Source organism: Sphaeroforma arctica (assembly GCF_001186125.1).
Source record: "Sphaeroforma arctica JP610 unplaced genomic scaffold supercont1.181, whole genome shotgun sequence".
Lineage (NCBI taxonomy): Eukaryota > Ichthyosporea > Ichthyophonida > Sphaeroforma > Sphaeroforma arctica.
Window position 1 is genome coordinate 13047 of NW_014040377.1, and position 14876 is coordinate 27922.

The following is a 14876-nucleotide window of genomic DNA, read 5'->3' on the forward strand; positions in this document are numbered from 1 at the left end:
CAAGTATATTCATATATATATAACATAATAAATATACAGTCATATATATATTGCATTTACCTATATATATTGATATCACTTTTACAGTTTATGAAATACGTATATTTGTATATGTATGGCATTTTTAGTATGTTGTTCATGAGTATAGGTATTTGGTACGACCTACGCTGCCCTCATTTGTCTGTAAATCGAGCTCTGTCCATTCAATGATTTGTAATTTACCTGAGCTTAAGTAAACATGGTTCTGATTTTCTTTTATACACTTCCGCAAGCATGTGAATCTATCTAGTTTTTTTGTGTGGTATGAATATGCGGCATATGCCTTTTCCTTAGTCAAACAACCTTACTTTTTTCTGCTTGATCCATCTCTGCGCACAGATATATGTGCTCTGATGAGGAATGTCCAGCTCCGGCGGGAGACGCGCTACATCAGAATGGCTGCTGGGTGTGCGTGGTTGAAAGTTGTGGTAAAGTGTTTTGCCACAAGCACAGAGGAATCCATGCGGACACCACCGATTGCGCACATTCAATATTCTATAATCCACATGCAGCGTATGTATACACGTTGTTCTGTAATTTCAAGTATGTTGTGATTGATGTATATATTATTTGTTTCGTATCCGTTAATTGTCACTTTCTCTATAAACCACGCAATGACAATTTTTGAAAGTTTGCATTGTGTAGCTTGTAGAATATGGTGGCATGCAATGTCTACTGCGGTATTCGTAAATGCGATGTGTTAAATACACGCATTTTAGTGGGCGCAAGATCGAGAAATTTTCAAGCTACTCTGTCTGTGCCTTCTTGTATATGACGTGCCCTTTGTTTGTGAAGTAGTGCTTGGCTCAAAATGAATAGAAGCAATCCTCTTAAATTCATTGTATATTTTCCTCTATATCGACACGCTTGTCTAATCTACTTACATTGTTTGACTAGAACATCGTTTGTCGCGCACACACGCACTCCTATCCCCCACCAACATTCTATATCGATTCTTCACATGTAAGGTATGCAATTGCCTACTCTCACTCTGTTGATGATTTTCGACAAGCTTATTCCCAATCGTCATAATATGTATCTATCAAGCACATAATCTGTATCTGGCGCAAACGTATTTCTCTCACTATTTGCAATACTATCTCACTACCAGGCTGGATTGGTGCTATGTGTGTGATGTCTGCGACAGGCGGACGTCCTCCAGCGGGGTAGGAATCGCTCGATGCGGAGATATGGTATACAACCTCTGTGTGTGTAACCCCTGTGTAGCCTCTGTGTAATATATGTGTAACGTCTGCGTCGGGGTGCCCGTTCTGTGGTCCATCTGTGTCTGAATTATACTTAGTATCCTACCCCATTATTTTCGCATTGGTTGCATAGAGACGCATTGGTTGGGGGTGTTGTGTAGCTGACATTTTTGTATTTTATGCTGTGTGCATCGCTCTTTGTCCTAGATTACCGCAACCATCAAGTCTTATTAAATTGTGCAAGTTGTACCTTCGTTTATGGCTACATCATTCGGAACGAAACTCTGCTTAGAGAAGCACTTCGCATGGTATATATTGAAACTTGGCTTGGCCCGATCTCACAAGCACAACCAGTACGAGTCACCCCATTCGAAACGTTGTTTTGGGTATGTCAGTATGTCGCTATTTGCTACTGTTTTTGTAATACACGGATTCGAGTCCATATGGGACCTGGACTTTCACTCACAAGATAGTCTTTGCTGCTTGTGCTCAACCCAGGATACGATATATAGATTGGAAGCCAATCTAGCCCATTCGATGGGAAAGGTGGGGCTCGTGAACCTGGGAAATACCTGCTATATGAACGCGGCAATGCAGGTAACTTTGTCCCGAGTGACTGTCACACGCGATCGCGAATGTTGCTATCTATACTTGGCTATCAGCTTACTGACTTTTAAAACTACCACCGTCTTCGCGTTTTATCTTTTGACACACCGTTGAGTTGTAGTGGTTTTGCAGCCACAGCTCACGCTTATTGCCAGGCCTTGACGCGAATATGCCATTGCTGGACTATCAAATCTGTCATCCCTGGTACTTGTCGATATCACACTAAGGCAAAGGGACGATCTGTCTACTTACTCGTGTTTCTCCTTCTTACACCAGGCCTTGATGAATTGCGACCCGCTGGTATACTACATCCAAGACTGTTATGACTATCTCCGCATCATGTCTACATTCAAAACGAGGACCTTCCGATCGCAGAAAGCAGATCCACTGTTGCTGGACTCAATGGCTGATCTCCTAGACATGTATGTCTGTGTTCTGCGCGCGTGAAATACCATTCGTATGGAGGTTGAATACGGTGGTTGCCCTCCCGTCATACGTCTCCATTTCATACTTTTGGTAATATTATACTTAAAGTTTACAATATTCTGAAAAGGGACGTGCTAGAATGGGCTTGTGTTCGTCATTCTGCGAGATATGGTACATGTACTGCCATGACTACCGTCCCGCCGTGCTCTGAAGTACCTCAAGTACAAAGACCTACAGTATTGATTACAGTGCCGATGGAATATGAGTGTACCGATGTTGTGCATTATCCCTCAGCCACAATCTTCGCCATAGAGTCCCTTCTGGCTCACACTTTTGACTTGGCCACCATTTCAACATCACATGTATGACGAACCGTTTGCTGTCTCACCTTCTCACATGTGTTGCATTGGCTCCTGTTTAATTCGCGCAGGTATTGGAGCGATGATCCCCCACGTGCGCTGGCACCAAAGGCCATTTTACGTGACATTGCACACGTGAATAGGATGTTCAGTGGATATGCGCAGCATGATTCACAGGAGTTTATCGGCGCTCTGCTGGATAGGTGTGTTGTCGCTTGACGGTTCTGGTAGAGCTTCCACCTGCTTGCTTCTGAGGATTGATTCGTTGCATCACACATAATGCAGCATTGGCAATCACTAGGTACGATTGGTTGTTGTATAGCCTATACCGCACTGTGTTCTCATTAAACACTGATCTGTTCCTTATCACAGGCTGCACGAGGAAACCTTCCGCCCACAAAGCATGTTGCCAGACCTGCATCCACACGCAGATGCACACGCAAAGCCCGCCAAAAACAAGCGCAAGAAAGTGCCGCACAGAGGCGCACGAGCACCCTCCGCACGCAATCAGTCCATGATCAGCGATCTCTTCGAGGGAACCCTGAGGAGTCAGGTATGTAGGTCTCTGTTGTATATACATCACTTAGTACAGTCGCGGGCCTGAGTGTTTGGTTGTTTTGAGCGATGATTATTGTCCCTGTTGTTATAGAAGGCTTATTGTTCCCATTCTTCAGGATTGCGCTAGCCGTTGCCGGGTCATCCTGGTAAGCCTGCATATGCCCATCATTGTTTGGCGATGCAGTATTACTGTGTTTGCCAACATTCAGTTCCTCCTCCCTGTCGTTCTCTTGCGTAGACTTCTATACACAAACGGTTCATAGCGACCACAGCAATGCCACCAGTTGCTCACTTACATTACTAACACTCGACGACAACAATACACAACCATAGGTTACCTGCCTCACCTGCGGCAACAGTTCCTTCAAGTTCGATCCCTTCATGACAATACCCATCGAAATTGGGAACGCCTTAAGTAATGGCTACGAAAACGAGGACGGCATGTGGCAGAGTATCAAGGGTGTGGCCACTGAAACATACAGCTGGATGACTGATTGGAAGTCACTCACCCTGGAGGAGTGTCTGGAGCGCTTCTGTGAGGTGTGTGGTTTAGGCAAGTCTCGCGCATGTGAATGGTCTGTATTATTTTATATGGGTTCAATTGCTTGCAAATGACGCTTTCTGATCTTTTTACGGTAGAACGGCAAAGCGATTATGACCCGTGCATCGGTATAGATGTACTTTGCGCAAGACTTTATACGGAGGAGGGCACCTTGGTCCGTGATGCGTCTTCTTGCTCGTGCCAACAAACTTAAAACCATTATATCCGGAGATTTCGTAGACTTAGGTCACTAATACGGTTGTGATTCTCGTTCTCTACAGGTGGAAAGTTTAAATGGGGGCAATCGATACCGGTGTACCAGCTGTAATGATCTCACGCCGTCCACCAAGAGCCTGAGATTCCATCATCTGCCCGAAATACTAGTATGAAGCGTTCAGCGTCTCTGTATATAGAAACAGTGTACAGGGGCTTGCACGTGTGGTTTCATGACATCTGCACTACACAATAGTCTACACGCGTGAAGGGTCTATTCGGAACAAACAGCATGCTCTATAGTGTTTGTTGATCATTATCGTAGCTTGTAGGCCGCGAGTCTCTGATTGCGCCAGCGCAGTCCCATTGCACTGACACAATTCGCGTACGCAATCTAGGGGCCTGAACGGACACAAACGTTACAATTATCTCCACAGTGGTACATTTATTTCTAAACTTCTGCCGTGTTGCTGCCTCCACAGGTAATCTGCCTGAAACGGTTCAGCCACCATTCATTCTACAGCTCTAAAGTCACCACTAAAGTAACCTATCCTGTCACGGGCCTGAACATGGACCCTTTCACTATCCACCACGAGACACCGATGTCCACGCCCGCCAACAGCCGATCACACACCCCCAACCCACAATCAGACAGCGCATCCAGTCTCGCGCGCAAGGCGATGAAGAACGCGCAGCAAACAGTCCCGCACATGGCAAATAAAACGGCGAGTGGCAAAGTTCACGCCGACGGCCTAAAGAAGAGTCATTCAAAGGAAGCCAAGGCAAAGACAAAGAAGGCGACAGTGTCTTCATGCGGCCACACATCAACGCGGCAAACTTACACAGGCAAGACGAGGTTGGATGCCAAGCATGGAAGTGGCGTTAGGACAAGTACAGGTTCTAAGAGTGACGTGGGCGAAACGCCAGAGTTAACAGGAAGAACGGAAAGCCATGCAACTATACACTTCCGCGAAGACTTTGACTCGGGATCAGACACAGACGGAGACCTGAGTGCGGAAGAACAATGGAAGCGAGATATGCAGGAGATGGAGGCCAATAACAGGTGTTCCAAATACAATCTCACGGCAGTCATTAACCATAGCGGAGGCCTGGGTAACGGGCACTACATTGGATATGCGAGGCATTTCATCAACAATGAATGGTTCAAGTACGATGATTCTCATGTCACCAAGTGTAAAGAGAGTGATGTAAAGAAGGTATGTTGGCGGCAGAAAGTATGAGATTGTGTTAGGTGAGATACCTTTTGATACATTCATTAATCTATATATACATATACAAATATATAACATACATATATACACACACACACACATATATATATATATATACATATATATGTGTGTGTCTGTGTGTGTGCGTGTGTATTCTCAGAAATCGCATACCACACACTACTGAGGTGTACCACTGGTTTATCGAATAGAATATTACGTTGAATGTCTGGTTGTCGCACTTCTCAGCTGCTTCCATGCAAGCATGGACAAAATGCCGATGATTAGCAAGCATCCAATGCCACACGTACTGGAAGGTGATCCGTGATTAGTATAGTATACTTATCTAGATCGTCTGCAGCATTTCTTTACAGAAGTTCCCGCGCCTCAATTACTTTGTGATCGTTTTGATTCCAAATATGCTTGTGCATCTACGTGGTATGGTTTTGGCCTGGGCATTATGGTGGAGGTATCACCATGTGACCGTCCGTTCGACCCCTCTTTTTACCCTGGTTGGATGTTGTAGTGTGTATACTTCTGTAGTTACTGTGCAGTGAATAATGTCTCGATGTCCCTGCCGCAGAACGTGTGGGTTGTTCATTGCGACATCTTGCAGACTTCTGCTTTTCCTGAATCTCATTCTGTTATTTACCAGTGCTGTTTGTGTATCTACCCCGCATGTTTACCGCGTGTGCGACACAGGTGGAAGGATATGTACTGTTTTATCAGAAAGATACTACCCATCGCAGCGCCGAGCGACTGACCATCATGCAGCAGATCCACGCCATGGAAATGGAGGACGAGAAACGAACCTCCGACACCAAACCCTCAACTCAAGCCAGTAGAAGTGGTACCACAAAGAACAATGTTCATAGGAGCATGAGTGCGCGTACAAGTGCCAATCCACGCGCTGCAGAGGCGCAGACGAGCTATCTGGTGGCACGCACGTGGTTCACTAAGTGGTTGACGGTTGCTGAACCAGGGCCTATCACGAATACGGACGTGTTCTGTAGGCACGGTGGGATCACACCGCAATTGGCCAGTACGAGCGGCTCCATGTGTGTCCGCGTTCCAGCTCAGGTATGTATGTGTGTGTGTGTGTGTGCATGTGTGCGTATACATGTATGTATGTATGTATGTATGTGTGTGTGTGTGTTGACGTCGCACATTGCGGACTTGGTTTTGGGCTGCTAGGTGAGAGGTTCTATATTGTACACGACATATACATGATCGTCTCTGCTTCGTATACTAGTAATCCTAGGCATACCTGAAACATATGCGCGATAGTATCTTACGCCGCAGTTGGCTTATGCGAGTAGTACCATGTGTGTTCGATATCTAGCTCAGATGATTGAATGTTTCAGCTCAGTGTATTATGCGCTCGTGGTGCCAGTGTGAGACAATGACAGGATATACGTGCATGTCTGACTGTCTACGCCCGGTACATACGTGTATGGATGTGTATTCGTATATGCCTAGTCGAATTATATATCAGACAAACGAGAACGCTACTGTCAGTGTCGCTCTCATTTAGAATATGTTTATTTGTCTGTGCACTGATATGCTATGTCCGTGGCATTCATGATTTACATCCGAATCGTATGCGATTTATTGCTTTCCTGCGGTGCATTGCCCAAGGCACACACATTTCATCATATCGGAACTCGACTCTTCTCTTTCAAGATATTGTTGTTTTCGAAACAGCACATGCGATATCACACTGTTGCAATAGATCCGCTATGATGTTTTTCGTCGGCGTACGCTAGGAAACCCCTATACACTTGTAAGAGTACGTGCTGAGGTTCTCTGTGGTTGCGAATGTAGGTGTGGAACACGTTTGTGTCAATGTACGGCGGCGGACCAGCTGTCACACAACTGACGACGTGTGTGACGTGTGAGAGGGACTATGTGCGCTTACAGAACAGGCGAGAGTACGAACGAGACGCTGTGCACAGACTGCACGACGAGGACACGCGCGAAAACAATGATATCCGCCGGGGAGTGCTCTCTGAGGTAGACAACAACACCGACAGTATAGATTGCAGCCCACGGAAGCACGCCGCTGAGGCTATGGAAGTGGATGATTCTGCGCATGATACGGAAAATCCAGTCAACGACTACATGGAGAGCCAAAGCACGTCCGATGATGCGGTGCGGAAGAGTTTCTTTCGCTTGGACTTGGGCGATGACGGGGATGGCTCGTCACCCGGGGCGTACATATCCCGCATGTGTAGTCAACCCCCGGGCCACGCCGGCTCACACCCGCACACTCCGCTGGAGAGTATAACCGAGAGCACCGGTCTGACCGACCACCCCGAACAACCGAATGCACAGGCCGCAGGCGAAGCGGGTGCGCGTGTGACGTGCTACTACATGGTGCCCATATCGTGGATGAAGCAATGGTCGGAGTATACGCGTTCGTTCCACTTGCACGTACAGCCGCCGGGAGCCATAGACACCAGCTTTCTCATCAACGGGCAAACGGGCAGACCGAAGACGAACATGAAGAAAGGCGTGCACTACGATGTGGTGGGGCGCAGAGTGTGGGCGTTCCTATGTCGTAGGTACGGGTGTGCGGAGGGCAGCGTGCCGATTATGCGCACCAATCCACACCTGTAGCTGATTAGACAGTGAGACGCCGTGAGGCTATTAGATACTTTGCATGCGTCGCGCGCGTATCCACGCAAGAACAAGACCAATAAAATCTAGTTTCTAGTCTTTTGATGATCATACAGTTGGTTTGAGACCACGCACTGCCTGCATTTTGATGAGATATGCTGCTTGAAGAACATCTTTGGTTTCAACCCGTTTTTGATCATATGTCGTTATGCTCATGGATCATATCTTATGGTGTTGGGAGTTCAAAAGTACAGCAAATTGCAGGGGTAGGGTGCACGGGGTGGAAGCCACTATTCGATGCCCATGAAGCAGACGAGATGGCGTAAGGAAATGACTGCTTAAAATTGGTGTCAACTAGTTGCATGTGCCGCGATGTCTGATATATGTTGAGTACCCATAGAAATTGCGGATGATCGTTTGGAAGTATGGCGAATATATGCCCTGACGTCTGCCATATCCAGCCTACTATAAAATATAAACCAGCCGGTAATGAGCAATGATACATGCCCCCGGCCTATAATAGCTTCTCTAGCCACACACAATTCTATGAGTTTTTGATACTATCTTGTGAAGCCGTTAGCCAGCCCACAGTGTCACAATTACCAGCAAATTGACCATGTTCAGCTCAGCTCAGTCAAATTGGCTCAACTGCCTGCCCACGTCCCGCAGGTGGAGGGGAAGAACAAAAGTACTGACAGTGCGGACCAAATAAAACACATATATTGCAATCCGTTCACATGTACGTATTTGTAACCGATTATCTCTTTACAAGATCTCTGTGCTATTAGAGCCTTATGCTTAAATACATCCACATGCTTCGCGGCACATTATGTCATCAACATAAAAATTATATGCAATTCTAAGACATCAGTGCTTTCTAATTTCGCCACGGATCAAGTGCAGTAGCAAAAGCCTGAGTCTGAGTCTTGGGGCTTGACAACTCTTGCAGGATCATCTCCAATTGTAGTTGACCTCGCATCGGTCGCACATGTGAATAAAACGAGTATTTACTAAGGTTAATCTTGTGGTTTTACTGTAAATGGGTCACAGTGGAAATAGCATACATAGGTCATCATGCACAGTTCAGATACCGCCTGTTTCTCAAAATCCGAGCTGTCGTATTAGCATAGGCTCATCGACCTCATTTCGAGACTATGTCAGGGTACATTTCTATACCGCATCCAAGGTTTGAAAATCAGTGCTCGATCATACATGCGTTCATTTCCGAATGCGTGTCAAGTCGAATTGTATATCCTCATTATCAGTAGCGATAGAGCAAGTACGATACCTGTGGAGAACCCTTGCGCCAGTACATGTCACAAACTCACTACCTATCCGAAGTGCGGACCACAGATTTTACAAAGCTCCTCCTTGAGACAAATGGACGAATACTTGACTTGGAGCTACACTTTTGAATTCTGATTGATCTGTGCAAAACTTTTGCAAAAACATCAGCATTTCACGAAAGGTGTAGTGAGATATATATGCGTTATATATACAATGTCTCGTGTGCTGCAATAGTAATATCCATGCAGCGAATATTTGCACTAGCTCTAACATGAATATTCTTTAAGCAAATGTTAACGATGGGTCTCGAGATATAGGATTCCAGAAGTACGAGAAGTAGTCATGGATCACATACAGCCCCCAATGAAAAGGAGCGTCAAGTCCCAATTTGGGAAGCTTGTCTCTATTCCTGGTGAAGTATCCGGAATTCAGTGGTACGTCGCCTTCCCTGATATCGGTGGTTGTCTTGTTCAGCACACATGTTTTGTATTCGTAGTAGTCCATATACTTCATGATGTCTTCTATCACTTTCAGCGCGAACTCCACTTTCACAGTCCACGACTGATTAGTAGCCCCTGCAAGTTCGTTGTGGGAGATTGAACCGGTACATATGAACCCAAACTGCTGCTGTATATGTATCTATACATCTTTGCATCTACACATTTATGCATCTATCTATGCATATATCTATAGAACAACCTATCGATCTAACTATATAAATATGTTTATATGTATGTATATACCTATATATATATACATATATATATATTTACATGGAGCATATATATACATATATATATAGACATAGACATAGATATATATATATATGTACGTACATATATATATATATACAAATACGTATATATATTTATATACATATATCTATATATATATATATATATATATATATATATATATGTACATGTATATTTATATATATATATATATATATAAATATACATACATATATACATTTATATATATATATATAGACATGTATATATATATATATATATATTTGTACGTACATGTATTATATATAAATATATATACACGTCTATATATATATATGTATATATAGATATATTTATATATATATCTTTATATATATAAATATAAATATAATTACATATATATATTTATATATATATATATATATATATATATACATATACATACAAATATATATGTGTGTGTATGTATGTGTAAATCTATATATATACATTTGCACACACACACACACACAAACACACGCACACACACACACAACACACACACACATATATATATATATATACATATATATATATATAACATATATATATATATATATATATATATATACTTGAGTAAACAAATGGGGTTTGATAGACAGGTACGGCTACCGTCAACGAACACTGAGGGGCAAGCTAGAGATGGATACATAGCCATATCCATCATATCCCCCAATGTACGGAACGCTGCACAACTGCACAGATTCGAAGCTAACTCAAGTCCGGACCCTTCTTGTATTGCACAACAACTCATACCTTTGTTAGTGTTCTAAAGTCTAAGTGACCAAAACCTTCAATCACACCGCACAGGCATCGCCTCGATACGAAAACAACAGCGATATATGGAATAGCATTTAGTCTAACTCTGCAATGACATTCAAACTAGGACATATAAAGCCGTCACAATAATTCTTACCCAGACCGTAGAACAGATTCGGCAGCCCAGAAAACATAATCGAGCGATACATAATACTATTGTTCACTACGAACGGCTCCCTATCGACGAACACGTCGATTTTCCCGAAAATTTCCAGTGTCATGCCGGTGGCCGATACGATCACGTCAGCCTTATATTCATCTCCACGAGTCAAACGCAAGCCGTCTTCCGTAAACGTATCGATGGTGTCCGTTACATAGCGAATTTTACCAGCCTTAATACCCTGGAAAAGGTCGCCGTCCGATGCCACACACACGCGCTGGTCCCATACGTTATACTTCGGTGTGAAGTGCTGGGTCACAACGTCTTCACCGACTTCATCCGTAGCGGCCTGCAAGACCATCTTCTGCGCAAAATTCGGAAACCTAGTCGTCGCACGTTTATTAGGCGACAGTACGTATAGAGTGTAGTGACATGGGTTTATCAGTCACATGTTCATAACATAGAACATCAATAATATTAAAGCATGTTGTCAGGTCAGATACAATCACCTGACGAGTCAGAGTAGACTGCAAGACATACCTCGTCGCAAGCCAGTACTCGTACTGGTTCATGAACACTGAGACGAAGCGGTAGCATCGGGTGTAGAGTCTGAAGAGTGGTGGGAACCAACTGAGTAGCCTTTGCATCAGTGGGTTGAACCGGAGTCTACCGGGCTGGTTGACAACGTAACCTGGCGATCGTTGCACAACAGTCACAGACATTGCGACGTCACAGATGGCCGGTGCGATGGTCACAGCTGGAGTGAGGAAGGATAGTCGTGAATATTCTCAACAGCTGTTATATACAAAAGCGATCGATAATTGATGACAGCACGTGTGTGTTGGTGAAGGTTGTCGTACACGCAGTGACGTGATCTTAGAGCAGTTGTACAAGTATTGACGTGTATGGTATGAACGGATACAGAAGCAGTATATGAGCAACAGCACTAGTCTATAGATCTGCACTTTGTATCAATATAATTGCGATCTGATTTATCTGATTGCATGCTTTTATGCTGCTCAATCTGCTGTCATAAACCAACCATACGATCAATGTACTAGGACATACCACGATTTGCTTTATATACAAGCAAATTTATCATGCGTGCACAACATCTACACCATTATTAGTCGTATGCACAAGACTTGGGGCAAAAACTCACGAACACGCACCAGAAGATCCGCTTCCGATGATAACTACATCCTTCCCCTCACACGAGAAGTTCTCTGGCCAGTGCATTGGTTGGAGTACTTCCCCCTTGAAATCGTCGACGCCCTTGAAATCAGGAATGTAGCCTTTCTCTTGATCATAGTAGCCGGTGCCAGCATAAACAAACCTAAGAGCACGCACAGCCATCGTATACAGTGTAGCAAGAGACTGGATTACCAACCAAACTTGATCTGCCAGTAGGCTGGCACGCATGTAGAATGAATAGTACAGCGCCAGTGGATAGGTATCTAACTAGTACAATGTTCATGTCGTGTACTGGAAAAAGTTGAACATGATTTAGGAGTGTCCAACAACGAACATTGCATCTAATTGTTCCACTTGCCTGGGGGTACTCGGCCCGACACTAATAAGCTAGCTACTCGCATCGATGCCAAAACCTTAACAGCTATAGTAAAACACTAACACATATCTTAGGCATATATTGTGCCGGTATACCTTGCAGTATATGATACATCGGGATCTTCAGTGGTCGCTGTCCACAGGCACGTGGTTGTATTAAACTTGAGGGTTTTGATAGCTGTATTGTACGCGATCACGTCGGCGTCGAGATCGTATTTCTTCATCACACCTTTTTGGTACCATAAGATCTCCGACGCAGACGCTCGAATGCTCAGCTGTTGACACAAATCATTCAGAACAGAAAATTTAGCAACACATCAATCCGACACTGTATACCCGAATGTACTTATTCTCTACAAGACCGTGTATTGTGATAAGCATGACGACTTTGTATTCTCTGTACATGATTGAAAATCCATACGAATTCTAAATCGCAACGCTGTAAAATATGCACCATCCTATGATAGCTTGCAAATACAAATGCGCAATAAAACTCGCCGATATATATATACCTACATAAGCATAAACCATCTGATAATATTCTTCACATACACACAACACATATACGGGTGAAACGTGATCAATTGCGTTTAACCAGCCATAAGCGATGTCATACTCAGTTAGATACATCGTACAGCACAGTTTAAACGTACAATTTGTATCGCAGACCTGCGCCCAATTATTTACCTTGCTCCATGGATGCCATGAATATGCAAATGACTGCATAGGAGAGTCGCTTCGTATTCCCGGGTACTTAAACAGATCCCAAGTGCCGCCATGTTGTGCTCGCTTTTCAACTACACTGAATGATAAGTTAGGAAACTTTCTACGCATTTGACAAGCCATTCCTAACCCGCTAATACCAGCTCCGATTATGAGCATGTCTACATCTTGCAAAGGAGCCATTGTGCTGCACCCTTCAGTATGTTCCAACAAGCCAGAAAAGTGTTGTATGTTCTTTGTTTCTTCCACACGGGTATTTATACATTTAGTAAAATATAGTAGTTCGTGACGACTCTCTCAGACTCTCCCTCTATATTTATTTACACAAAGTGTTTTATTAGAAGGCTACATACGAGAGTTTATAAAATCGAAATAAAATATGAAACCCTAAAGACCTAAACCCTAAGACTGACGAACGATCTCAGTCTGGGACTCTAAGTGCTGGGCCTGGGAGCCTGCGGGTCTTCTTGATAAATTTAATTTTTAATTTTTATTTATACTTATATATTTATGAACTCTACAATGAATGTGGGACTACGAGACTATGGGACTATGGGTACATATTGATTTTAAAATTTGATATCTCTCGGTTACATACTCGGTATTATCTACGATTCCGCCGATTCTGCAGTGTTCGTTCGACTCTTGGAGTATATTATTTTCCTCATTTTCACTCTCACTCCACTGAGTTACTGACTCAATTTCTTTCTCTCTCGGTCTTCAGTGACTCTCAGTCTCAGAATACTCCAGTGGCCAAGGGACTGATGGCAGTGATAAGTGATGAGAGTCTGTGAGAGTGAGAGTGTGAGACTGCGAGTTGTCTATGACTCTATGAGACTACATATGTATGAATACAATATGTATTCTGATATGTATGACTCTATGACTATGTATGACTGTATGTACATACATCTATCTCTGGTTGTTGTGCAGTCTCTCAGAGTCTCTGTCAGTCAGTCTAGTCTCAAAGTCTAAAACAAAAGTAAAAACTCACTCGTATTTACATTCTCGCTCTTTCTCTCTTCTGCATCTTCCCACTTCTACCTTCTGAGTCCTAAGTAGTAATGTATTTTAAACATACATACTACTCTGCGAGTCTGCAGTCTGCAGTTCTGCACTGATGAACTCTGCAGTCTGCACAGTCTGTACTCTGTACCCTGTACTTCTGTAGTAGTCTATAACTCTGTACTCTGTACTCTGTACTCTATACTCTGTACTCTGTAGTCTGTAGTCTCACTGCACAGTGCACTTCTGCAGTCTGCAGTCTGCACGGGTCTGACGGTCTGCTGTTAGCACTGCACTCTGCACAGCAGGTCTGACAGCAATGTAACGGTCTGCAGGTTGTGACCTTGTGAGGCTGTGCTGCTGTGAGCAGTGGCCGTGAGGCTGTGCCTGTGGGCTGTATGCCTGTGGGCTGTGTGCCTGTGTCGTCTCACTGTCGTGTGCCAGAGAGTGTGACTGACTAACTGTGCCATGGCCAGTGTGTGACTGAGAGTGTGTACAGTTGTACACTGTACTGTATAGTGTGTAACTCTGTGCCAGAGTGTGGTCAACTGGCCACTATTAATTTAACTGAGGTCCAGGGCTCCAGGTTCCAGCAGTGAGCAGTAGAGGCCAGAGGGCCACGATTTTTACAAAGGGCATGTATTTATTATATAACATGTTACCTAATGACGAGAGACATGATGATGACTCTTCTCTGACAGAGAGAGAGAGAGAGAGAGACTGACTGACTGACTGAGTCTCCGCTCGTTTTGTTCTTAAAAACAAAACAAAACATTATTTAGGCGGTTCCCATAGCCTTCTGAAT

General features: G+C 43.8%; 2 protein-coding genes across 3 annotated transcripts in view; one reads left to right on the plus strand and one right to left on the minus strand.

Annotated features, from left to right (window-relative positions):
• The window catches only part of SARC_03520, an 8723-nt gene extending 724 nt beyond the window's left edge, over positions 1-7999 (plus strand). The window contains exons 2-12 of one of the 2 annotated variants that reach the window (XM_014302676.1): positions 379-552; positions 1151-1232; positions 1743-1841; positions 2127-2272; positions 2707-2838; positions 3008-3188; positions 3527-3733; positions 4016-4117; positions 4430-5164; positions 5879-6256; positions 7001-7999. In XM_014302676.1, coding sequence (XP_014158151.1) covers positions 379-552; positions 1151-1232; positions 1743-1841; positions 2127-2272; positions 2707-2838; positions 3008-3188; positions 3527-3733; positions 4016-4117; positions 4430-5164; positions 5879-6256; positions 7001-7795 — 3031 coding nt within the window. In that variant the 3' untranslated portion in view covers positions 7796-7999. The other variant, XM_014302675.1, reaches the window with a different exon arrangement.
• A 320-nt stretch (positions 8000-8319) lies between these two features.
• Positions 8320-13375, minus strand: SARC_03521 (hypothetical protein). The gene is made up of 6 exons (XM_014302677.1): positions 13031-13375; positions 12440-12618; positions 11947-12110; positions 11315-11531; positions 10772-11157; positions 8320-9657 (listed from the first exon to the last, which is right to left on the minus strand). Exons 1-6 carry the CDS (start codon positions 13247-13249, stop codon positions 9365-9367), a joined length of 1458 nt encoding a protein of 485 aa, XP_014158152.1. The 5' UTR covers positions 13250-13375; the 3' UTR covers positions 8320-9364.
• Positions 13376-14876: the final 1501 nt, after the last annotated feature.

What these genes read in the sequence shown, in the direction of transcription:
- SARC_03521 (XM_014302677.1), bottom strand. Translation starts at nt 13,249, where the DNA reads ATGGCTCCTTTGCAAGATGTAGACATGCTCATAATCGGAGCTGGTATT. An exon ending in CATGGCATCCATGGAGCAAG is followed by an intron (nt 12,619 to 13,030) that starts GTAAATAATTGG and finishes TTGTGTCAACAG; the next exon opens with CTGAGCATTCGAGCGTCTGC. An exon ending in GAGTACTGGCTTGCGACGAG is followed by an intron (nt 11,158 to 11,314) that starts GTATGTCTTGCA and finishes TGCGACGACTAG; the next exon opens with GTTTCCGAATTTTGCGCAGA.